The 26,917-nt window shown below is 41.8% G+C and overlaps 2 protein-coding genes across 3 annotated transcripts in view; one reads left to right on the top strand and one right to left on the bottom strand.

Annotated features, from left to right (window-relative positions):
* Positions 1 to 9,083, top strand: part of LOC119797499 (transient receptor potential cation channel subfamily M member 1-like) — a 52,882-nt gene extending 43,799 nt beyond the window's left edge. The window contains exons 25-28 of one of the 2 annotated variants that reach the window (XM_038306585.1): positions 63 to 265; positions 5,290 to 5,422; positions 6,673 to 7,037; positions 8,145 to 9,083. In XM_038306585.1, the coding sequence (XP_038162513.1) occupies positions 63 to 265; positions 5,290 to 5,422; positions 6,673 to 7,037; positions 8,145 to 8,752 (1,309 nt within the window). In that variant the 3' untranslated portion in view covers positions 8,753 to 9,083. The remainder of the gene's footprint in view (positions 1 to 62; positions 266 to 5,289; positions 5,423 to 6,672; positions 7,038 to 8,144) is intronic. The other variant, XM_038306586.1, reaches the window with a different exon arrangement.
* A 5,794-nt stretch (positions 9,084 to 14,877) lies between these two features.
* Positions 14,878 to 26,917, bottom strand: part of galr1b (galanin receptor 1b) — a 31,695-nt gene continuing 19,655 nt past the window's right edge. The window contains exon 3 of the mRNA XM_038306576.1: positions 14,878 to 15,727. Within this exon, the coding sequence (XP_038162504.1) occupies positions 15,410 to 15,727 (318 nt within the window). The 3' untranslated portion in view covers positions 14,878 to 15,409. The remainder of the gene's footprint in view (positions 15,728 to 26,917) is intronic.

Genomic DNA, 26,917 nt, shown 5'->3' with positions numbered 1-26,917 from the left:
CATCTGTTTTCCAAAAAGGTGTTAGTAGTTCTGCCTTCAGCTTCGGCCCTTTTCTCTCCCAGCAACACCTTCTTTGAGGTGAAGTCCATCTCCAACCAGGTGTGGAAGTTTCAACGGTATCAGCTGATCATGACCTTCCACGACCGCCCCATCCTGCCTCCCCCACTGATTGTCTTCCCCCACATCTACATCGTACTGAAGAGCCTGTGCTGCAAATGCAGGCGCAAGCCGGAGGGAGAACGCGACGACCGGGAGAGGCGACTCCGTAAGAAACACTCACCAAGTGAAAGCTTCGCATTGGAGAGGAAATTATTCAGTCAGAGTCACAGATATCTAGAAAATGTCTCTATTTCCCATGACTGAATGCTTAAAGATCAATAAATCTGTCATCTAAACAAAACCAATAAGATATAAAAGGTTTTAAAGTATAAAGGTTCGTTTACAATTTTCAGCCTTTTCACAAGTTTATTTAAATGAGCTCCTTGATATGTGCTTGAGAATGGCTTAGTCTCCGGTTAAACCCAGGTTTAAAGCCTCGCAGGGCAGCCTAAAGCCCACTGCCAACATTAAGACAGAAAAAAGAAAGAAAATAACAAACCATCAGTTCAGCTGTTTGAGAAAATATGGGAATCAGGAAATTATCTATAAACCAAACTGAAAGATTGTTTATCTCTACTCTAAGAAACAATTTTGATTTTAAAATGGAAAAATGTTATTTTTTTATGTATATATATCTTTTATTTAAAATGTATAACATGGATACATACAACCCTGCTTTTTATTTCAGTGTTAAAGTCTGTATAAAGTAACAGATCATTAAAAATGTCTCCAGACCTTTACTGGTTGATAATTCTCTTTATCTGGACGCTGCTGATTGGTCACTCCTGCCTTAAATCGTAGCTCCTACCTGCTGTTCTTTGCTCCTTTTACCTTTTGCAGGGCGAACAATGACACTATCCAGGGTAGGAAAGTATGGAGTCAGAGAGATGCAACAATTATTGTAAACTTAATTGTTAAATTATTGAAAGTGAAGAAATACAAGTTGATATTGAATGTCCAATTTTTACTTATAATTGGAAAAACTATAAAAACCGAACATAAAATAATAAAAATTGAATCTAAATTTTTCCCCTCAGCTTAAAAAAACTAAGAATTCACTTTAGTATTTTAATTACAGTTATTCTTTTTATTTATTTTCTTTATTGCAGTTTTAGATTTAAAATTTTAAGATTCAAATCCATTTCTTTCAGTCCATTTTCTTTAGGTTTAAATTCCTTTTTTAGTTTCCAGCCACCTTAAGGAGGTCATTACACGACAGACACATAATGATGCAGGTCAGATATAGCTGCTATTGGCAACTATATAGCTGCTATTGGCAACTTTATAGCTGCTATTGGCAACTTTATAGCTGCTATTGGCAACTTTATAGCTGCTATTGGCAACTTTATAGCTGCTATTGGCAACTTTATAGCTGCTATTGGCAACTATATAGCTGCTATTGGCAACTTTATAGCTGCTATTGGCAACTTTATAGCTGCTATTGGCAACTTTATAGCTGCTATTGGCAACTATATAGCTGCTATTGGCAACTTTATAGCTGCTATTGGCAACTTTATAGCTGCTATTGGCAACTATATAGCTGCTATTGGCAACTTTATAGCTGCTATTGGCAACTATATAGCTGCTATTGGCAACTGTATAGCTGCTATTGGCAACTGTATAGCTGCTATTGGCAACTATATAGCTGCTATTGGCAACTGTATAGCTGCTATTGGCAACTGTATAGCTGCTATTGGCAACTATATAGCTGCTATTGGCAACTATATAGCTGCTATTGGCAACTTTATAGCTGCTATTGGCAACTATATAGCTGCTATTGGCAACTTTATAGCTGCTATTGGCAACTTTATAGCTGCTATTGGCAACTTTATAGCTGCTATTGGCAACTTTATAGCTGCTATTGGCAACTATATAGCTGCTATTGGCAACTGTATAGCTGCTATTGGCAACTATATAGCTGCTATTGGCAACTGTATAGCTGCTATTGGCAACTATATAGCTGCTATTGGCAACTTTATAGCTGCTATTGGCAACTATATAGCTGCTATTGGCAACTGTATAGCTGCTATTGGCAACTTTATAGCTGCTATTGGCAACTGTATAGCTGCTATTGGCAACTTTATAGCTGCTATTGGCAACTTTATAGCTGCTATTGGCAACTATATAGCTGCTATTGGCAACTGTATAGCTGCTATTGGCAACTATATAGCTGCTATTGGCAACTATATAGCTGCTATTGGCAACTTTATAGCTGCTATTGGCAACTGTATAGCTGCTATTGGCAACTATATAGCTGCTATTGGCAACTTTATAGCTGCTATTGGCAACTATATAGCTGCTATTGGCAACTGTATAGCTGCTATTGGCAACTACAGTATATAGCTGCTATTGGCAACTATATAGCTGCTATTGGCAACTTTATAGCTGCTATTGGCAACTATATAGCTGCTATTGGCAACTGTATAGCTGCTATTGGCAACTATATAGCTGCTATTGGCAACTTTATAGCTGCTATTGGCAACTATATAGCTGCTATTGGCAACTATATAGCTGCTATTGGCAACTGTATAGCTGCTATTGGCAACTATATAGCTGCTATTGGCAACTATATAGCTGCTATTGGCAACTGTATAGCTGCTATTGGCAACTATATAGCTGCTATTGGCAACTGTATAGCTGCTATTGGCAACTATATAGCTGCTTTTGGCAACTACAGTATATAGCTGCTATTGGCAACTACAGTATATAGCTGCTATTGACAACTATATAGCTGCTATTGGCAACTATATAGCTGCTATTGGCAACTATATAGCTGCTATTGGCAACTGTATAGCTGCTATTGGCAACTATATATCTGCTATTGGCAACTGTATAGCTGCTAATGGCAACTATATAGCTGCTATTGGCAACTACAGTATATAGCTGCTATTGGCAACTGTATAGCTGCTATTGGCAACTATATAGCTGCTATTGGCAACTACAGTATATAGCTGCTATTGGCAACTACAGTATATAGCTGCTATTGACAACTATATAGCTGCTATTGGCAACTATATAGCTGCTATTGGCAACTATATAGCTGCTATTGGCAACTACAGTATATAGCTGCTATTGACAACTATATAGCTGCTATTGGCAACTATATAGCTGCTATTGGCAACTATATAGCTGCTATTGGCAACTGTATAGCTGCTATTGGCAACTATATAGCTGCTATTGGCAACTGTATAGCTGCTAATGGCAACTATATAGCTGCTATTGGCAACTACAGTATATAGCTGCTATTGGCAACTACAGTATATAGCTGCTATTGACAACTATATAGCTGCTATTGGCAACTATATAGCTGCTATTGGCAACTAAATAAATGCTATTGGCAACTATATAGCTGCTATTGGCAACTATATAGCTGCTATTGGCAACTACAGTATATAGCTGCTATTGACAACTATATAGCTGCTATTGGCAACTATATAGCTGCTATTGGCAACTACAGTATATAGCTGCTATTGGCAACTGTATAGCTGCTATTGGCAACTATATAGCTGCTATTGGCAACTACAGTATATAGCTGCTATTGACAACTATATAGCTGCTATTGGCAACTATATAGCTGCTATTGGCAACTATATAGCTGCTATTGGCAACTGTATAGCTGCTATTGGCAACTATATAGCTGCTATTGGCAACTATATAGCTGCTATTGGCAACTACAGTATATAGCTGCTATTGACAACTATATAGCTGCTATTGGCAACTATATAGCTGCTATTGGCAACTATATAGCTGCTATTGGCAACTGTATAGCTGCTATTGGCAACTATATAGCTGCTATTGGCAACTGTATAGCTGCTAATGGCAACTATATAGCTGCTATTGGCAACTACAGTATATAGCTGCTATTGGCAACTACAGCATATAGCTGCTATTGACAACTATATAGCTGCTATTGGCAACTATATAGCTGCTATTGGCAACTAAATAAATGCTATTGGCAACTATATAGCTGCTATTGGCAACTATATAGCTGCTATTGGCAACTACAGTATATAGCTGCTATTGACAACTATATAGCTGCTATTGGCAACTACAGTATATAGCTGCTATTGGCAACTGTATAGCTGCTATTGTTAACTATATAGCTGCTATTGGCAACTGTATAGCTGCTAATGGCAACTATATAGCTGCTATTGGCAACTACAGTATATAACTGCTATTGGCAACTACAGTATATAGCTGCTATTGACAACTATATAGCTGCTATTGACAACTATATAGCTGCTATTGGCAACTAAATAAATGCTATTGGCAACTATATAGCTGCTATTGGCAACTATATAGCTGCTATTGGCAACTACAGTATATAGCTGCTATTGACAACTATATAGCTGCTATTGGCAACTATATAGCTGCTATTGGCAACTACAGTATATAGCTGCTATTGGCAACTGTATAGCTGCTATTGGCAACTATATAGCTGCTATTGGCAACTACAGTATATAGCTGCTATTGGCAACTATATAGCTGCTATTGGCAACTGTATAGCTGCTATTGGCAACTGTATAGCTGCTATTGGCAACTACAGTATATAGCTGCTATTGACAACTATATAGCTGCTATTGGCAACTATATAGCTGCTATTGGCAACTACAGTATATAGCTGCTATTGGCAACTGTATAGCTGCTATTGGCAACTATATAGCTGCTATTGGCAACTACAGTATATAGCTGCTATTGGCAACTATATAGCTGCTATTGGCAACTGTATAGCTGCTATTGGCAACTGTATAGCTGCTATTGGCAACTACAGTATATAGCTGCTATTGGCAACTATATAGCTGCTATTGGCAACTACAGTATATAGCTGCTATTGGCAACTATATAGCTGCTATTGGCAACTGTATAGCTGCTATTGGCAACTATATAGCTGCTATTGGCAACTGTATAGCTGCTATTGAAAAGTGTGAACAACCTGTAATACTTTAGTACTTTAAGACCCACCGAGAATTAATGGTTTAGTTTTGGAATGTTTTTAGCATAAATATATAGTTGTATAAGTTTGAATGGTTTAAATGAGTTTGTAGAAATCTACTTAAATCCTCCTTCAGATTGACCACAGTTTGTCACATTTCATATTTCACTTATTTTGCTGAATTTATAGCATTACTGTATAAGAACAAATCAAACAAATAAGAGTAGCGCTTGACTTTAAATTTTGTTTTTTTTCAGAGCTGGTGCTTAATGCGGAGGAGATCAAGAGTCTGTACGAGTTTGAGGAACAATGCGTGGAGGAATACTTCAGAGAGAAAGAGGATGAGAAGCAGTCCTCCAACAACGAGCAAATCAGAGTCACATCTGAAAGGTCAAAAACCGATAAACGTCCTAATGAGCAGCAACCGCTCTGACATCATGGTTTTAGTTAACTTGGCGTGAAGTAAACACCATAAATGTCTTATTATTGAACATTAAAGGTATTATGGAGGATTCTATGGAATTTTTTAAAAGACCCGCCCTCTCCACTTTAAGAAAAATGCATGTGCGAGAGCGTGCACCAGCCCATTCCTCCTCGTGCACGCTCTGTTTAAAAGTTGCTGTTCTCATAGCTCATACAAGCTTCCTGTGTCCGACCGTCTGCTCTAACCCCTAAATCCCTCCATCACCATTAGGGGTGTGGGAAATAATCGTTTTGGCGATATATCGTGATATTCGGCTGCCCAATATAATATCGATCTTTCACTTCTTAGTATCGATTTTCAAAAAAAAAATGGTAACATAAAACATTGATGGGAAAATGGGCTACCTCTGCACCCCCACTCTGGCAGAAAGCACTGTGGAGCCCTTTAACTGTGCGTGCAGCACCAGATCTGTATTTGAGGCAGTCACAGTGGAAGAAAACCCCAAACAACATGGATAATAATACCTAATCAATATTTTCTGATGAAAATATACAGCAGTTGCTGTTTTATCTCATCATTTGATAGCTGGGGAAAATATGGCAATATATAGTGATACTGCAATATCGTGATAATATCGTATCGTGACCCAAGTATCGTGACATGTATCGAATCGCAACACTCATACCAATACTCACCTCTAATCACCATATAAAGCAGGGACTTTATAGTGAACTCAGTTAACTTATCGTTCAGACAGATGACCACTTCCCCGTTGGTCCACTGCGACATCTTTGTTATTAGTCACGGCGACAGTGGGCCGCTGTGACAGCAAATATATATCTGCCTCTTCTGAAGCCTTTCCTTTCTTCTGGTAGACTTCGTAGACACTCTTTCTCTTCCGACCCTCGGCCATTTTCAAAGAACCGTGGTGAGAAAGGTGAGTTTCAATGACCGTCTGAAACTGTAGCTCACCACAGATATACGCCTGGAAGAAAAAGATAGCTAACGGGACGAGCGCGAAGGACGGCCTTATGTAAACGCATCACCAGAATGATTGACAGTTAGGAGGACCAATTATTTAGATGATCCACCTGGAAATAAAAGTTCGTCCTCTATACCTCTTTACCAAGTAACTGAATTTTGATGTAGGACTCTGGTTTTCTGTCTGTAGTTTAATCTCTGAGGCATTAGCCAACACTAATATTGTCTTTTCCAGGGTGGAGAACATGTCCATGCGTCTGGAAGAGGTGAATGAAAGGGAGCACTCCATGAAGGCATCCCTGCAGACGGTGGACCTCCGCCTGGCTCAGCTGGAGGAGTTCTCTGGTCGGATGATGAACGCCCTGGAGAAGTTAGCCGGCATTGACCGAACCGAGCTGGTTCGTACAGGATCCAGGGCGTCGTCCGTATGCGGGTCGTCATCTCTCTTACGGCACGGCAGCATCAACAGCGTCGACGGACATAGTCTGTACCGGTACCAGCTAGACCTTGACGATAGGATGACGGGAGATACAGAGCACAAAGGAGTCCGTCTAAGTCCTGAGAGAAAAGCAAATAAGTCAGAGGGAGGAAATACAACAGGTAGAACAAAGATGTAATACAGTTCCCTTTGGCAACTTTCCTTTACTGTGTAGACAGATGCAATCATAACAAACTGGCAGAAATGTCGTCATGTTGGTCTTTGGATAGTTTTCTGTTTCTGTTGGCCATCATCTGTATGGTTGTTACAGATAAAATATCTATCTGCCATCAGATCTTTGTTGTCAAGGGAGACAGGAGGGTGTTTTTAAGACTCAATCAAACTTGTCAGCATTCCCCAGGGGCCAATGTCGGAGTTCTGGTGAGAAGAGTCTGATTGACTGTCCTACCTCAGCGTTAGGAGCAGCAGTACGGTTTTTATCGCGGCTGTGAAACAGTGAACCAGCTCTTCGTTTTGCTCATGGTGCTCCGGGTTTATAGGAGTTCAACTGATACACATGAGCTATATGGACCTGGAGGTCATTCAACTGTGTCCTTAGGGGCCATTTACTGGGGCTATGCAGTCTCTGTCCAAGAGAAGCATGAGTCTGGTCCATATGGCATTAAGTCGGACCTTTTCCCAGTGCAAGTTGGGCACTGACCAGAGCTGGTATCTGTCACTGAGCCTCTGTCACAGGATTTCTAGATGCAACCGATTGTTGAGGGGGTCTGATTGGAGACCGGATGGGTTTTTGGTGTTTGTGGCTCATTACTTCCCCAACTGGATGAGGAGTAAATTACACCCTGTTTTTGTTTTATCGTTCGGAACTACGAAATTCATCATTGAAGAAAGGGGTCAGAAAAATGTTCTTTATGTCCATTCCCAGTTTGTTCCCATTGTAGACCCCAAACACTTTGCTGGTTTAGATCGTATTTGTGTGACAGGTCCGAGTTTTTTCATTTTCATGCTGCGTCTTACTGACACTCAGGAGTTGTTTATAAATCCCCCAGAACTTAGATGTGTATTTTTTAATTTATAAAATGATCAGACAGTCTGAGATAAATTTCTAGTTTTGCTGATTAGACTCAACAATCCTGATCAATTTAACAAACTACAGGAAGATGAGGTAACAGTAATTATAAATGGCAGTAACGCTGAGCAATGCTTGAAGGGATTCTGCACTAGAATATGAAAAACAAATGATGATATTTTGTCCTCCCTGTTTCTAGGGGGCCTTAAGGATCTTGTTTCAACCCTTGAAGTCGGAGGCGTGAGGGACAGAGCCCAGTCTCTATCCAACGTTGACATCTTGATCTCCCCATGTGACCTCAGCAGCTCCTCTACTCCGCCACATGAGGGTCTTACAGGTGCAGCGTTAAACAAATCATCACTGAAGGGTCAACTGGAGGCAGTTCCATCATTTCCTGTGGAGAGGTCAAAGGTTACAACATCTTTATCATCTCCAAGGCAAGATGGCGAGAAGTCTGTGAGCTCCATCATCTGCAGCCCCATGGAGCACGAGTGGCTTGACCGTCCGCCATCTGCTCAGGTGATAAAAGGAAATGACAGAGCAGGAGAGGAGGGATCCGAGGTTCCAGGTCAGGAGTCGCTAGGCGAGACTGTGGTTGGAGACCAAGATGAGGAGGAGCAGCTGCTGGTGTCTGAAGACAGGATTTACCCAGCGCTGCGCTCCAAAAGTCTCAACACCAACCCAACGAAAACAAGGACTAAGAGACAAGAGCAAGAGGAGAAGCCTCGCTCAGCTAGCAGTGTTAAAGACTTGGTGTCAGTGTTCAGGGGGGGTCAGGAGGCCTCCGACCAGAACCAGAGACTCTGAACCGTTTATCCTGAGACCAGAATGGGGTCTTAACTCAGCAGAGGTTGCATTAATAATGGACTGACTGATAGGCCTCCACTGAATGTGGCTCTTTATTCCCTTCAATGTTGCTGATGCCGTTTTCTTAGCAGGCTGTGTTGTTGGGGGGGGGCATGACCTAAATCATAAAAACTTGAGGCAACATTTAAAAATTGCATCATAAACAATAAAAACACTTTTATGTGTTATCTTTTACATAAGCACTAAATGTTTGCATTAAAAACTACATTTTGAAGTTATTCTTCTCTCATTTCCAGGTAGAAATTAGTTCCTAGACCCTCCAGGTTTAATCCTGTAGGTCGGAGGTCTTCAACAGGGGGGTCCTCGGAGGTACTGCATGGGGGTCACGAAAGTTTTGGTTGATTAGACTTCTTTTTTTTCCACTAAATGAAATGTCTTTAAATCCACATAAACATGAATTCATCACTCTGTAGTAAACAGATAAATGGGGGCAGAAGATGTCTTTCAGATATCACTGCCAGTGGCGGTTCTAGACCAAATGTACGAGGGGGCCAGGAGGGGGCCAGCGTGTTTTCATGGGGGGCACAGAAAAGCATTAAATAAAAAACAGGGCAAGGGATTCAAATATATTAAGAGAGCTGCATGAAATGAAATTTCTATTTAATTAGGTTTAATTATTAAAATTCTATTTCTTGTTAGATCAATAGACATTCATAAATTTGAAATTTTACATATTTTTGACTTAATTTGAGTTAAAATTAAGTTTTTTTCTAAAAATCTGAATTAGAACTCGAGAAAAATTGATAAATTCTGCCATAAAAATGAGAGGAATTTGTTTTGAAAAAAATAACATTTAGCAGATGATTAATTAGGGGGGTCCCCGCTCCATCTCGCCAACGATTTGGGGGTCCTTGGCCTGGAAAACGTTGGAGACCCCTGCTGTAGGTTGATTCTTTGTTTTCAACACCTCAGCCTGCCGTCTGATGTTAGCACCTTTGTTAGCACTGGCTACTAAAAACTTGGACATGGCAAGTAGGTCCTCGCTCAGATTTATGAGACTCCCAAAACTTTATATGGCTAAATTACCTGAACGAATACAAGATTTCAAGTGTTTCGGAATCTATAAAGAACTGGATTTATAGGTGACATTTGTAGAAAAATAACATTTATAAAATTAAATTTTTGGAAATCCTGAAGTCTAACAACAGATGTTTGAAATATTGGAACGTGGTTTAGACCAGGGGTCCCCAACACGGTGCCTGTGGGCACCAAGGGGCCCTTAAGGGCTGCTCAGCTTCTTCTGGAAACAGAACAACTCACCAGTTTTAAATGGGATTTTATTCTGATGCTTTTCTTTTTTAATCATTTAAAAAACTAATATTTAAAGAAAATTAGAATAAACAGTAAAAGTCAGTTTATTATGCATGAAGTTTAGCAGAACGCTGACTGATTCATTCAGTATTGGATGGGAACTCCTGGTTTAGACCTAAAGATGTTTAGAACATCAGAACGTAGCATTTTTAGAAAATTGGAACGTTGTTTAGAAAAGATGTTCTGAACATCGGGCCTGTTTTTAAATGTATTTGTAAAATATTTGAACTAAAATAAAAAAAAAATGGAAGTTTATTTAAAATACAGGATATTTAAAACATTGGAACTTTGTTTAGAATGTTGGATGATTAGAAAATTAGAACGATATATATAATGATGGATATTTAGACCATTGGAACATTGTTTATCACATCAGATGCTTAGAGTTTAGAGTGTTGGATGCTGAAGGTATAAAAACATTTTAAAATGTTGGATACTTAGAAATTTGTCCTGAATGATGGATTTTTAAAGGATGGGTTATTTGTGCTGATTGATGACGGTAACATTGGAAATATTTGCGGTAAGTTGTTACTGTGGAGGTTTGTAGATAAATCAAACACTTCCTCTTAGATAGTTTTGCCCTGCGGATGTTGAAGGGAGTTTTTATTCAATAAGTAGAGAGCATGAGAAGTGGTTCATATCTGACACACATACTAAAGCAAATGCATTTAGAGAACTGCTTTTATTATTATTACAGCTAATACAGCATTCTGCTCCAAACTAGTAGGAGATGAAAAGTGACCAGCACTCCTGAAATATGGCCCATTTTCTATGAAACTTATGCAACTTACTTTTAAAGAACTTTAACAATTTTTTTTTTCCAGCATGGTTATCCATTAGTTGAATGTATCTGTAATTATTTTATTAAAAAAATTGATTTATAGAGAGGTAAAATATGATTATTTTTCTATATCTTTTCAAAAGTTGGGTGCGAAAAGGTAACCAAGAAAATAAGTATTTTCAGAGGCTCATTTATTACCTCACAATAAAACATAGTATTACTGAACAGACGTCCATTTATAGAGACGTTTTCTAACATGTATAGTTTCCACTGAGGAACTGATTCACTAAAGTCTGTATATCATCAAAAGCAAATTGGTGGAGTATGAAAACTGAACAAGCCAACTGCTGCAGCACTGAGTGAAAAACAGCGGATGCCGTCCTAAAAAGGTTTGTGTTTATAAATTAGTAGAATATAATAAGCTAATCAGGGTATTCAAATTTATTCCTGACTATTTATTAAATAAAATTTAGAAATGATTGCAGGCATAGTTTCTGTGTCTAAATTTATATCAGGTTCAAACTTCAGGAGGCACAGTTGTATATTTGGACTTTCAGAAATAAAAAGAGTGGATTTATAATCTATCCAGCAATGTCACTTTGGAGCTATTTTAAATTCCAGCTAACCATCACTGCCACACTTTATGTTTTTCTTCATCTGGATGTACTGTACTACAGGAGAGCCAAAAAAGCCCAGAATGGCAGATTATTGGTTCAGCCTGCAAAGAGACATGCCAGCAGAACATGCAATCACTTCATTTTAAAAGTTAATCATTTTGTGCAGCAATCATTAAAGAACAGCCACAACACACCTACTTATTGCATCCACAGGAAAAAAAGGATTTAGTGCCCTTTACTCTGAATTATTGAAAATCAGGCCTTTAGAGTTTGAAGGAGGCTTCCTTAATGGCGGCTCTTGAGGTCGGGTTTCATGCACCTTCTACATGTGTCTCTTCTTCCAGAGCTTCATCAAACAGCTGAATTACCTGCTTAGCATGCAGTGAAGTTCTGTAGAGAACAGCTAATCTCTTGAGTTGTGGAAGCCTGGTTTAAAAGATGAGACTTCAGTCCTGTTGACAGCAAATTCAATTAAATGAAACAGGGTTTGGTCATTGTTGTAGCATCGGCCAGCATAACCATTTAGGTGGAGAAAGGGTCCCAGCGTTCTTACGCACCTCGCTATGCTAGCTGCTCCATCTTCACCAGTCGTTTTCCAATATGGCGGTCAGACAAATAAAACAAGGAAGCAAACAGAAAATACGGATAGTGTAGAGCGGATGGAGATTTGACCAATCAGAGGCCTCCTGTCTGCGGTGATCTATAATTTTGGGAAGGTGCAGCAGAGTGTCTGCGGAAGGGGCGGGGCTTATCTGTGTTCACTGCGACACACATGCAGACAACCTGCTTTCTGAGTATAAACCAGCCTTTACACTACATGGCTGATGCACGGCTATGGAGTGGCCATGAAGGAATGTCAGGAATAAACTGTATTTGCTCACATTTTTAACAGTTGGGGTGTTTTTTGTTAACATGTAGAAAAAAATTTTTGGAAAAATGTGTGCTGGAACGGCTCCTTTCAAAAATAAGCACAGGACTCAGCTCTGTAGAATTAAATGTTGTGAGCTTGGTTTGATTCAATGCAGAAAATGATCAGAGCTCCAGATTAACTTTTATTCTTCTTTAAAATAAAGTCGCTGCTCTGCGATTCCATCAGAACATGTCGGTCAGAAATCACAGCAGTGAGGCTGAACCTCATTCTGATCCTCATCAAGACATCTGGAACCGGACCCAAACAAAACAAGCTGTCTGAGAACTGATGTAGCTGCTAACCTCAGCGGCTGTCTGATACTGGGAGGTCGCGGCAGGAAGACACGGTTTATATGTCAGTGAGTTACTGAGGTACCGTAGAGAGGAAAGACGACAGCCTGTTTGGATGGAACGGTCGGTTCTGGAGTCTGCCTGGATAGCAGTTATACAACCTGCTGATGTATGATCATACAGGTCCAGTTCAGTTGGAGCGTAATCAGACCAAAGGCAGCAGGAGGAGGAGGAAGGCAATAGAACAGCTTTTTAAATCTCAGCCAGTGAGAACAGACAGTAAAACACAGCTGGACATTAAACCTCCAACCAAAACACAATAATCTAAACCTGTGAAGTCCATGAAATCTGAACAGATTAATGCAAAGACAAACCAGCTCTTCTTCACATCTTAACACCGTTCAAAAGTTTTGGCCTCGTTTTAAATAATATAATGGCTTAAATAAAGAATCTTCCGTTTTTCATTTTCAGGGTTTTACACAATAAACAGCATTATTTGCTGCAAAGTTTAAAACCTTGAGCAAAGAAACATACATAGAACTTCACAATGTCGTTATGTAATAAACAGAGATAAGGCCAACATGGGATATATGATGGAAAATATCAGACAGGAGCTGCTGCTAATCAGATGAACTGATTAAATGATCTTCATTAGGAGGCATCCTGCTGAGAGAAAGATTATTCTGACAAGCAGAACTTCTCAGATAGCTGCTGGTCTTCCAGGAGCGGACGTCCCAGATTCAGTCCAAAGTAAGAGAAATGAGCCAAAACCTGAGAGCTTCATGTCATGCTCCCCATGTTAGCAGGTTAAAGGTCATGGTCCTGGACCAGTTTGTCTGGTTAGAAGGGTTGGATGAGAAAGCCTGCCTTAGCAATGCGGCACCTGGATGAACGATGAGGCTTCTGGGTCAAGATGATGACAGATGGAGCCACATTATTTCACAGATAACCGGATTTAAATGCTCTGACTGGACCATCAGGCAGCTGGTGGGAAACAAACAGTAAAGCTGCAAGGATACATAAAATAAAGTGAATAACTAAAGTTCCTCAGCTGTACAACATCTGGGTTCATAGTGCTTTGGTGACTAACAGCAGCTGGGTAATGAGGATAAACTGTCTGCTGAGTGGAGGCAGCTCTATAGAAACAACAGAACTATGACAACTAAGTGTTTCTGATAAAGCTGACATGATAGTTTGGTGTGAATAGAGAGACCTCACACTGCTGTGGGCACCTGAACCAGTCCCGCCGCTCCGTCTGCAAAGAACTGATATGAAGCGCTTCCATTACCAAGTTCCTTTCTTTAAAGTCTTAGGGAAATAATATTTAAATGTCAAATCATTCTGGTTTAAACGTGTATATAAATGTTCTCTTTATCAGACCATATTTTCCATATTTTCCATTTTAAATACCATGTATTTAAAAAATAATCCTGTCTTAAAATCTGTGGGTTTTTTTCGTTATCAGTTAGTTCTACGTCAGCCTGGACAACTAAATTCGGCCAATCATATATCAACGGTCATCTGTCAATCAAATTTTTCCCGTCATAGCATCTTGATTCATATGTCGCAGCTAATATACGCAACGGTTGAAATCAGAGTCATTTCCTTTCCCATTGATTTCCGTCCCAGTGTTCACGGGGATGGACGTCTGGGCTACACTCGGGAGAATTCGGAAATGCAACGTTTGGAACAGCTAGCCTCGTGAGACCATCGTGATCTCGCGAGCTTTCAAGGTTTCACTCGCAGATCAGTCTGGAGACTCTCCGTTAAAGAAAATTTGGAGCCGTTCACCAAAAGAACGTCCAATCAGCGTTGGCTTTGAGGCGGGTTGAGGTGTGACGCAACGAGAAGCGCGACAGTTCAGTCTAAAGAACATGGCGGCTTCAGCTGACGAAACTAGCGTTAGCGTGGCTATCAAGCAAGTTTTATCGGAATTACAGAGTATTTCTTCCCTGAAAGAAGAGCAAAACACTGCTCTGGAGGCTTTTCTCAGAGGAAAAGATGTTTTTGCTCTTCTCCCGACTGGTTTCGCCAAGAGTTTGATCTATCAATTGGCTCCTCTTCGTCGTCGCTCTGTTAGTACGTCATATGCTTCGTTGATCTGATTGGTTTATTTGGCCCGTCTATCACCAACATAGACCAATCAGCTAACCAGTATTTTCGCCCCTTCCCAAAAATACTTCAAAGGAAGGTTTCCAGATGGATATGCGGAGCAAGTCCAGCTGGAGTCAGGTTATGGAACAGCCACTTCCCTATGACTTTAAGAACTATTAATTATAGAATAACCTAGGCTATCTTGGTTTTCTGCTGTTGTGGTTTCAGAGCATGTCTACACCAAACATGACCTGATTCGTACGTTAGACTATAAATGCTGGAAACTAAAGATAGGGAAGGTTTTTGCAGATTCACTATCATATATTTAAGAAGCAACTGTGGGTGAAGGACCCCTGGAAATTTGAACCTCTTCACAAACTCTAGATGTATTTGCCTTCTGGTAGCAGATAAATATTAAAGATTAAAATAAACAATGATCCATGCATTGTCCTGTTCAGAATGGGTTTCCTTCAGCTTAGGTAAAGGCTGACCACAGCAGCCAATCACCTGCAGCCCCTGTCATCATGTGACCTGCAGAGCGTCCTTAGCTTCCTTTTTTTCCTGAAGGAATTGTCTTGTTCTCACCAAACTGCTTCAGATATTGGTGCTGGAGTGTGTGGTGGAGAAGTTGTCCATGCGGAATCTGACCACCTTCCCGTTAGTTGGTGGTTTGTACAGCAGGTGGCGGGCAAAGACCTGGCGGCAGGCTTTGCGGAAATTCTCTGACAGGAAGGCGTAGAGGATGGGGTTAATGCAGGAGTTACCGTAGGAAAGGCAGTGGGAGACGATACGGAGAGCAAAGGTGGTGTTGTTGAGCGGGAAGGTGCCAAACTCCGCCCACATGGCGATGATGTGGTGCGGCATCCAGCAGATGGTGAAGCCGGTGACGACTAGGATGATGGTCTGAGCTGTCTGCAAGGAGAAAACATCACGCTAAACCAGATACATGTGAACGAAATCCATTATCATACAGAACATCCATCAACCATCCATCCATCCATCAACATTCATCCATCCATCCATCCATCAATCATCCATCCATCATCCATCCATCCATTCATCATCCATCAATCATCCATCCATCCATCATCCATCCATCCATCCATCATCCATCCATCCATCCATCAATCATCCATCAATCATCCATCCATCATCCATCAACATTCATCCATCCATCCATCCATCAATCATCCATCCATCATCCATCCATCCATCAACATTCATCCATCCATCCATCAATCATCTATCCATCATCCATCCATCCATCCATCCATCAACATTCATCCATCCATCCATCATCCATCAATCAATCATCCATCCATCCATCAATCATCCATCAATCATCCATCCATCCATTCATCAATCAATCATCCATCCATCCATCATCCATCATCCATCCATCCATCCATCATCCATCCATCCATCCATCCATCCATCCATTCATCATCCATCATCCATCCATCCATCATCCATCCATCCATCATCCATCATCCATCATCCATCCATCACCATCCATCCATCAATCATCCATCCATCACCATCCATCCATCAATCATCCATCCCCATCCATCCATCAATCATCCATCCATCATCCATCCATCCATCCATCAACATTCATCCATCCATCCATCCATCCATCCATCCATCATCCATCCATCCATCCATCAATCATCCATCAATCATCCATCCATCCATCCATCCATCATCCATCAATCATCCATCAATCATCCATCATCCATCCATCCATCCATCCATCCATCATCCATCCATCCATCATCCATCATCCATCCATCCATCATCCATCCATCACCATCCATCCATCAATCATCCATCATCCATCCATCCATCAATCATCCATCCATCATCCATCCATCCATCCATCAACATTCATCCATCCATCCATCATCCATCCATCAATCAATCCTCCATCCATCCATCAATCATCCATCAATCATCCATCCATCCATTCATCAATCAATCATCCATCCATCCATCATCCATCCATCCATCCATCATCCATCCATCCATCCATTCATCATCCATCAATCATCCATCCATCCATCATCCATCCATCCATCCATCATCCATCCATCCATCCATCAATCATCCATCCATCCATCCATCATCCATCCATCCATCCATCAATCATCCATCAATCATCCATCCATCATCCATCCATCCATCCATCCATCATCCATCCATCCATCCATCATCCATCCATCCATCCATTCATCATCCATCATCCATCCATCCATCATCCATCCATCCATCATCCATCATCCATCCATCACCATCCATCCATCAATCATCCATCCATCATCCATCCATCCATCCATCCATCATCCATCAATCATCCATCATCCATCATCCATCCATCCATCCATCCATCAATCATCCATCATCCATCAATCATCCATCCATCCATCCATCAATCATCCATCATCATCCATCAATCATCCATCATCCATCCATCACCATCCATCCATCAATCATCCATCATCCATCATCCATCCATCCATCCATCCATCAACATTCATCCATCCATCCATTCATCATCCATCCATCCATCATCCATCATCCATCCATCATCCATCCATCCATCCATCATCCATCCATCATCCATCCATCCATCCATCCATCCATCAACATTCATCCATCCATCCATCAATCATCCATCCATCATCCATCCATCCATCCATCCATCAACATTCATCCATCCATCCATCATCCATCAATCAATCATCCATCCATCCATCCATCAATCATCCATCAATCATCCATCAATCCATTCATCAATCAATCATCCATCCATCCATCATCCATCCATCCATCCATCATCCATCCATCCATCCATCCATCCATCCATTCATCATCCATCATCCATCCATCCATCATCCATCCATCCATCATCCATCATCCATCCATCACCATCCATCCATCAATCATCCATCCATCATCCATCCATCCATCCATCAACATTCATCCATCCATTCATCCATCCATCCATCATCCATCCATCCATCCATCCATCATCCATCAATCATCCATCATCCATCCATCCATCCATCCATCATCCATCATCCATCATCCATCATCCATCCATCCATCATCCATCATCCATCATCCATCCATCACCATCCATCCATCAATCATCCATCATCTATCCATCCATCAATCATCCATCCATCATCCATCCATCCATCCATCAACATTCATCCATCCATCCATCATCCATCAATCAATCATCCATCCATCCATCAATCATCCATCAATCATCCATCCATCCATTCATCAATCATCCATCAATCAATCATCCATCCATCCATTCATCAATCAATCATCCATCCATCCATCATCCATCAATCCATCCATCCATCATCCATCCATCCATCATCCATCCATCCATCACCATCCATCATCCATCAATCATCCATTCATCATCCATCCATCATCCATCCATCAATCATCCATCCATCCATCCATCATCCATCCATCCATCATCATCCATCCATCATCCATCATCCATCCATCAATCAATCATCCATCAATCATCCATCCATCCATCATCCATCCATTACCATCCATCATCCATCCATCATCCATCCATCCATCAATCATCCATCAATCATCCATTCATCCATCCATCCATCAATCATCCATCAATCATCCATCCATCCATCATCCATCCATCATCCATCCATCCATCAATCATACATCAATCATCCATCCATCCATCATCCATCAATCATCCATCCATCCATCATCCATCCATCATCCATCCGTCTTGTTATATATCTTAAGACTCAATTCGCTTTGCTTAAAACATGTATTGACCCACACGTTGTCATCTTCATACTTAGGCTCCTTAATTTAATTAAATTCAGTTCAGTTTATTTATATAAACTCACTAATTAAAACACATCATTTCAAGGAACTTCAAAGAGACTGATTATACACTTAGATTGATAAATAAAGTTTCCTATGTAAGGAAAACCAACTGATTTATCGAGTCACAGACTTCACAGGACAGTACATCCGCTTGCATTTTGTCACTTCCTCATGATGACATATTGCTTTGATTGGGAATAAATAATTCTACCACAACCCTGTCATTTCTGAACACTTTTCAGTATTCTTTAATTCCGTTTATTTCTATAGCACCAATTCACAACACGTCATCTCAAGACTCTTTACAGTTCAACAGATCATCCACTAATTGAAATGTCTTTAAATCCACATGAACATGAATCCAACAGACTGTAGTAAACAGATAAATGGAGGCAGAAGATGTCTTTCAGTCATCAATGCTCACATTCAGAGACACACAGGAGCTCTTTCAAGCTGGGCACCGTTTCATTCACAACACCTGTCCCATCAACCAGGAAGCAGAAATACTTTAATAATCCCAGCGAGGGATTACTTTAGTTACATTACTCCATCTGTAATAGAGTGACTATAGGACCAGTTTGATAGAACACCATTTCATACTATATATATAATCAGGGGATCCCTGCTCCATCTTGCCATCAGTTTGGGGTCCTTGGCCTGGAAAATGTTGAAGTAGAGGACAATTATTTGTCTCCACGCGCTGCTTTAAATGCACTTTGAAGCACGATGCCAGGAAACAAGAGATAAAAACGAAAAAAATGTCTTTATTCTGGAAAAACCATCTACTTCTGTATAAAACAAGAGATGTTTATTTCCATTCATTAATGGAGAAAAATGATAAATTCCTTGATTTCCTTCTTATACAGATGCCAAACACACAGCTCTGTTGAACTGTCATTTTCCCAGCTGTCAGTTCTAATATTTTAATGCGATTCTTTATAAATATCTAATTATATTAGGGCTTAGGGATATGGCTTGAAAATCTAATTGTTTTACACTCTGAGGTTTCATGATAAAAGAAGGACAAATCACATGCATTACCTTCAAAAACTAGCTTCTATTTCAATCAACCCCAACATCAGCAATGATCATATCAAACTAAATGTCTTCAGAAAGCTTGTTTATGCATAATTAGAAGACAGAAGAAAAGTGATGAACTGACGTCACTCTATGCCAGGCATGTGCAAAGCCAGTCCTGGAGTCCGTTCTTTTGAAGAGCTGATTTCCACTGATTAACAGTATTCTGTTTAACTGACGGCACCTGAATCAGCTGAAGCCAAGAAACCTTGGAAACCTGCAGGACACTGGCTATGGACACTGGGGTTGGACACTGGCTTTGGACACTGGCTTTGGACACTGGTTATGGACACTGGCTTTGGACACTGGCTTTGGACACTGGCGTTGGACACTGGCATTGGACACTGGCTTTGGACACTGGCTTTGGACACTGGCTTTGAACACTGACTTTGGACACTGGCTTTGGACACTGGCTTTGGACACTGGCTTTGGACACTGGCTTTGAACACTGACTTTGGACACTGGCTTTGGACACTGGCGTTGGACACTGGTTATGGACACTGGCTTTGGACACTGGCTTTGAACACTGACTTTGGACACTGGCTATGGACACTGGCTTTGGACACTGGCGTTGGACACTGGCATTGGACACTGGCTTTGGACACTGGCTTTGGACACTGGCTTTGAACACTGACTTTGGACACTGGCTTTGGACACTGGCTTTGGACACTGGCTTTGGACACTGGCTTTGAACACTGACTTTGGACACTGGCTTTGGACACTGGCGTTGGACACTGGTTATGGACACTGGCTTTGGACACTGGCTTTGAACACTGACTTTGGACACTGGCTATGGACACTGGCTTTGGACACTGGCGTTGGACACTGGCTTTGGACACTGGCTTTGGACACTGGCGTTGGACACTGGTGTTGGACACTGGCTTTGGACACTGGTTATGGACACTGGCTTTGGACACTGGCGTTGGACACTGGCTTTGGACACTGGCTTTGGACACTGGCGTTGGACACTGGCTTTGGACACTGGCGTTAGACACTGGCTTTGGACACTGGCTATGGACACTGTCTTTGGACACTGGCGTTAGACACTGGCTTTGGACACTGGCTTTGGACACTGGCTTTGGACACTGGCGTTAGACACTGGCTTTGGACACTGGCGTTGGACACTGGCTTTGGACACTGGCTATGGACACTGGCTTTGGACACTGGCATTGGACACTGGCTTTGGACACTGGCTTTGGACACTGGCTTTGGACACTGGCTATGGACACTGGCTTTGGACACTGGCTTTGGACACTGGCTATAGACACTGGCTTTGGACACTGGCTATGGACACTGGCGTTGGACACTGGCTTTGGACACTGGCTATGGACACTGGCTTTGGACACTGGCTATGGACACTGGCTTTGGACACTGGCTTTGGACACTGGCTATGGACACTGGCTTTGGACACTGGCGTTAGACACTGGCTTTGGACACTGGCTATGGACACTGGCTTTGGACATTGGCTTTGGACACTGGCGTTGGACACTGGCGTTGGACACTGGCATTGGACACTGGCTTTGGACACTGGCTTTGGACACTGGCTTTGAACACTGGCTTTGGACACTGGCTATGGACACTGGCTTTGGACATTGGCTTTGAACACTGGCATTGGACACTGGCGTTGGACACTGGCTTTGGACACTGGCTTTGGACACTGGCTTTGGACACTGGCTTTGAACACTGACTTTGGACACTGGCTATGGACACTGGCTATGGACACTGGCTTTGGACACTGGCTATGGACACTGGCTATGGACACTGGCGTTGGACACTGGCTATGGACACTGGCTTTGGAAACTGGCTTTGGACACTGGCTTTGAACACTGGCTTTGGACACTGGCTTTGAACACTGGCTATGGACACTGGCTATGGACACTGGCTATGGACACTGGCGTTGGACACTGGCATTGGACACTGGCTTTGGACACTGGCTTTGGACACTGGTTATGGACACTGGCTTTGGACACTGGCTTTGAACACTGACTTTGGACACTGGCTATGGACACTGGCTTTGGACACTGGCTTTGAACACTGACTTTGGAAACTGGCTTTGGACACTGGCGTTGGACACTGGCGTTAGACACTGGCTTTGGACACTGGCTTTGGACACTCGCTTTGGACACTGGCGTTAGACACTGGCTTTGGACACTGGCTATGGACACTGTCTTTGGACACTGGCGTTAGACACTGGCTTTGGACACTGGCTTTGGACACTGGTGTTAGACACTGGCTTTGGACACTGGCTATGGACACTGGCTTTGGACACTGGCTTTGGACACTGGCTTTGGACACTGGCGTTGGACACTGGGGTTAGACACTGGCTTTGGACACTGGCTTTGGACACTGGCTTTGGACACTGGCGTTGGACACTGGCTATGGACACTGTCTTTGGACACTGGCTTTGGACACTGGCTTTGGACACTGGCTTTGGACACTGGCTTTGGACACTGGCTTTGGACACTGGCGTTAGACACTGGCTTTGGACACTGGCTATGGACACTGTCTTTGGACACTGGCGTTAGACACTGGCTTTGGACACTGGCTTTGGACACTGGCGTTAGACACTGGCTTTGGACACTGGCTATGGACACTGGCTTTGGACACTGGCGTTGGACACTGGCTTTGGACACTGGCTTTGGACACTGGCGTTGGACACTGGCGTTAGACACTGGCTTTGGACACTGGCTTTGGACACTGGCGTTGGACACTGGCGTTAGACACTGGCTTTGGACACTGGCGTTAGACACTGGCTTTGGACACTGGCTATGGACACTGTCTTTGGACACTGGCGTTAGACACTGGCTTTGGACACTGGCTTTGGACACTGGCGTTAGACACTGACTTTGGACACTGGCTATGGACACTGTCTTTGGACACTGGCTATGGACACTGGCTATGGACACTGGCTTTGGACACTGTCTTTGGACACTGGCTTTGGACACTGGCGTTGGACACTGGCGTTAGACACTGGCTTTGGACACTGGCTTTGGACACTGTCTTTGGACACTGGCGTTAGACACTGGCTTTGGACACTGGCTTTGGACACTGGCGTTAGACACTGACTTTGGACACTGGCTATGGACACTGGCTTTGGACACTGGCTTTGGACACTGGCTTTGGACACTGGCGTTAGACACTGGCTTTGGACACTGGCTATGGACACTGTCTTTGGACACTGGCGTTAGACACTGGCTTTGGACACTGGCTATGGACACTGTCTTTGGACACTGGCGTTAGACACTGGCTTTGGACACTGGCTTTGGACACTGGTGTTAGACACTGGCTTTGGACACTGGCTATGGACACTGGCTTTGGACACTGGCTTTGGACACTGGCTTTGGACACTGGGGTTAGACACTGGCTTTGGACACTGGCTTTGGACACTGGCTTTGGACACTGGCGTTGGACACTGGCTATGGACACTGTCTTTGGACACTGGCTTTGGACACTGGCTTTGGACACTGGCTTTGGACACTGGCGTTAGACACTGGCTTTGGACACTTGCTTTGGACACTGGCTTTGGACACTGGCGTTAGACACTGGCTTTGGACACTGGCTATGGACACTGTCTTTGGACACTGGCGTTAGACACTGGCTTTGGACACTGGCTTTGGACACTGGCGTTAGACACTGGCTTTGGACACTGGCTATGGACACTGGCTTTGGACACTGGCGTTGGACACTGGCTTTGGACACTGGCTTTGGACACTGGCGTTGGACACTGGCGTTAGACACTGGCTTTGGACACTGGCTTTGGACACTGGCGTTGGACACTGGCGTTAGACACTGGCTTTGGACACTGGCTTTGGACACTGGCGTTAGACACTGGCTTTGGACACTGGCTATGGACACTGTCTTTGGACACTGGCTTTGGACACTGGCTTTGGACACTGGCGTTAGACACTGGCTTTGGACACTGGCTATGGACACTGTCTTTGGACACTGGCTTTGGACACTGGCTTTGGACACTGGCGTTAGACACTGGCTTTGGACACTGGCTATGGACACTGTCTTTGGACACTGGCGTTAGACACTGGCTTTGGACACTGGCGTTAGACACTGGCTTTGGACACTGGCTATGGACACTGTCTTTGGACACTGGCGTTAGACGCTGGCTTTGGACACTGGCGTTGGACATCTCTGCTCTAAGCTATGGAAGCCTAAGGAGTCCATTGGTGGAGAAAATCCAGATTTCCCTAAAATTAAATCTTTATAAATAGAAAAATCGATAATCAATTAAGCATCCAGCCCTTGATTTTATTAAAGGTAAGTGAATTGGCGCCAGGTGTGTGGCTAGATTTCAATTCAGAATCTTCCGAATTTTCTTGAATTTACTTTAAATCACTGAAGAAAGACTAGATGTTCCTTAAACCCTCGCTATATCCATATACACCAACATTTAAGATGTTGTCTAAATCCCATCCAGTGCATGTGGTCCCTCAGTAGCGGAAGGGCAGGTAGTGCAGACTTCAACATGCAGTTCTTCAAAAAGTTGATGTTTCTTTCATTTCCACGGGAAAAATGGACCCTATATAATCACTTATGGTTATGAGCAATAATTATATATATAATCATATATTAATACATACATTAAATGGAGTAGATACATTTGACACATATACCTTTGTCTTCTCTTCCATAAAACATAAAACTAGTCATGAAAAGAGGATGAATTCTTTATTTGTCATTTTTTAGATTGATAAATTGTTTTCAGTTTATGCACTAAAAAAAGAACTTAGCAAAATATACTTGAGAGTATCCTGCTGCCACCATCTGGTGAAGGAGGGGACTGCTTGTTCTGCAGTAATGTCCAGTAGTCACCTAGTATGGGTGACCACATGGGTGGCAAATGATAGGCTATGGGTTGTCATGGTAACTCCTTGCTGCCTATTAGCTTGGTTGCTAAATTGGTACCACTCTATTATTTATCTCTAAAAAGAGAAGCAGCATGGAGGCATTTATAGAACCCGAACTGTGGTTGGACTGTTTTGATCCAGTGGAGTTTTCCTTCTTATTATATTATCTTGATCTAATGCTTCATTTAATATGTTAGATGTAGTTCTGACCAGGTTGTTGCACGCCATAGACCACACCCAGACCCTAAGGTCAGCCAACCAACAGCTCTTGATTGTCTCCAAGTAGCTTCACTGAAGCAGCTGCAAGATTGTAGGAAACTGCCCAAATATGTCAGTCAGGGATCCCCTTTTTCACAATTTAAGATTCCTGTTAAAAAAAAATTATTTGGAAGCATTTTGCACATCCTAAGAGATTGACTCTACTTTTTAAAACCTTTTTATTAGTATTATTTGAACAGTTTTTACCTATCTTATTGTTTTTATCTTAGCTTGCCTATGTTTTGATTGTCTGTTTTAATTTTACAGTTATCTTCAGTTGTATGTACAACCCTTTGATGACGTCTGTTATAATAAAGTGCTGTATAAATAAAGGCGGTGTGTTATATTCTGTCCAGGGTTGATGCTGAGAAACTAGTCCATGTATTTCCTTTGTCAGGCTCACAAACTGTCGTTAAAAGTCTTCCACTGATCTAAAACACTGCAGGCATGAAAATAAAAGGCAGATAACATTTCTCCTATTTTAACCTCACTTCATCGGCTTCCTGTTAAATGCTGGATAGAGATTCCAAAACAAGTAGATGTGTTGAGAATTTGCGCTATAGAAATAAACTGAATTTAATTGAATTTGGGGAAAGTGTTTTCATTCAACTCATAAATTAAACCTTAAAGGTATAGTGGAGGATGTTCTTTTTCTGGGTGGATCATCAAAATAATTGTCTCGAGAGGGGGTACAGGATTGTGCATGAGGTTTTTTGTTTGTTTTTTTATAAGTGGAGAGGGCGAATCTTTTCAAAAAATTCATGAAAATCCTCCACTATACCTTGAAGAACAATTTTAGGATATTTTTTGATCCAGTAATGAAAATTCTTTCTCATTTTCCGCCTTGAAATTCCCTGCATTGTTCTCCCTTCGTTAGACATATCACATTTCAAACTCAACCAATTGCTGAGTTGGGCGGGCTTTACAAAAATTCCCCAAAAAAAAGTTTTTAAAAAAACTGGACTTGTTATCCATGTTTGAAGAGGTTTTACTTCCCATCCAGAATTTTTCTCAATTCAAAATGTCTGAAGTAGCATCGAGCTCCAGGCTTTATAGGTTTGTTAAGCCAGGCTAACAACGACCCTAACGACTCCCCATTGTGTTTGGTTCAACTAGCATGTTTTCTAAGCCATAACACGGCTGTTGCTGCACTAATCTATAAGACCTGGAGCTCCACGCTCCAATTGAGAAAGCTTTCTGGGAGGGAAGTGAAATGTCTTCAAGCTGGGAAAATCAAGTCTAGTGGTTTGTTTTTAACACTTTTTGGAACTTCCTGTTAAATCCAGAATAGAATTTAAAATCCTCCTTCTCACATATAAAGCCTTAAATGGCCAAGCTCCATCTGATGTCAGAGATCTGATTGTTCCTTATGTTCCTAACAGAGCACTTCGCTCTCAATCTGCAGGTTTACTAGTGGTTCCTAGAATTTCTAAAAGTTGAATGGGAGGCAGATCTTTTAGTTCTCAGGCTCCTCTAGAACTAAATAGTTTTAATTATAGAATAATTAAACTTTTTAAGCAAGGCTTAAATGTTCCTCTTTGATAAAGCCTATAGTTAGAGTGGCTCAGGTTATTCTGATCTATCTCTATAGTTCTGCTGCTATAGGCTTAGACTGCTGGAGGACATAGGGACCTTTTAATTATCCTGCTTTATTTAACTTCTATTCTACATTTATGCATTACTTACTCAACCCAATTTTATGTTATTTCTGCTTTTCCTGTCATAGTAGCTTTTTTACAGGGCTGCTGCTTCTTATAAAATTAGGCCCATTTTCCAGCCTTTAGTCCTGTTTCTCTGCTAGACATATCTATAAGCTTAGCTTTTACGGTTACTAACTATATGTACTCTCTTTCATCCTTTTGACATAAAATAACTGACTCAGAAGTTGTCTGCTTAGATCTTTCTTTCATAGACAGAGCCACCTATGGAGATGGTTTCAGTTACCTTCTCTAAAATAGAAAGTATTTATGGATGAGTTCTTCTCAATTGCTATTGTGTTTCTGCCTCTCTCTTCTCGAAT

The sequence above is a fragment of the Cyprinodon tularosa genome, unplaced genomic scaffold (genome assembly GCF_016077235.1).
Source record: "Cyprinodon tularosa strain WSP-4 unplaced genomic scaffold, ASM1607723v1 ctg586, whole genome shotgun sequence".
Taxonomy (NCBI): Eukaryota; Metazoa; Chordata; class Actinopteri; order Cyprinodontiformes; family Cyprinodontidae; genus Cyprinodon; species Cyprinodon tularosa.
Note: the sequence above shows the minus strand (reverse complement) of the source record. Positions and strands in the feature narration are given on the sequence as shown.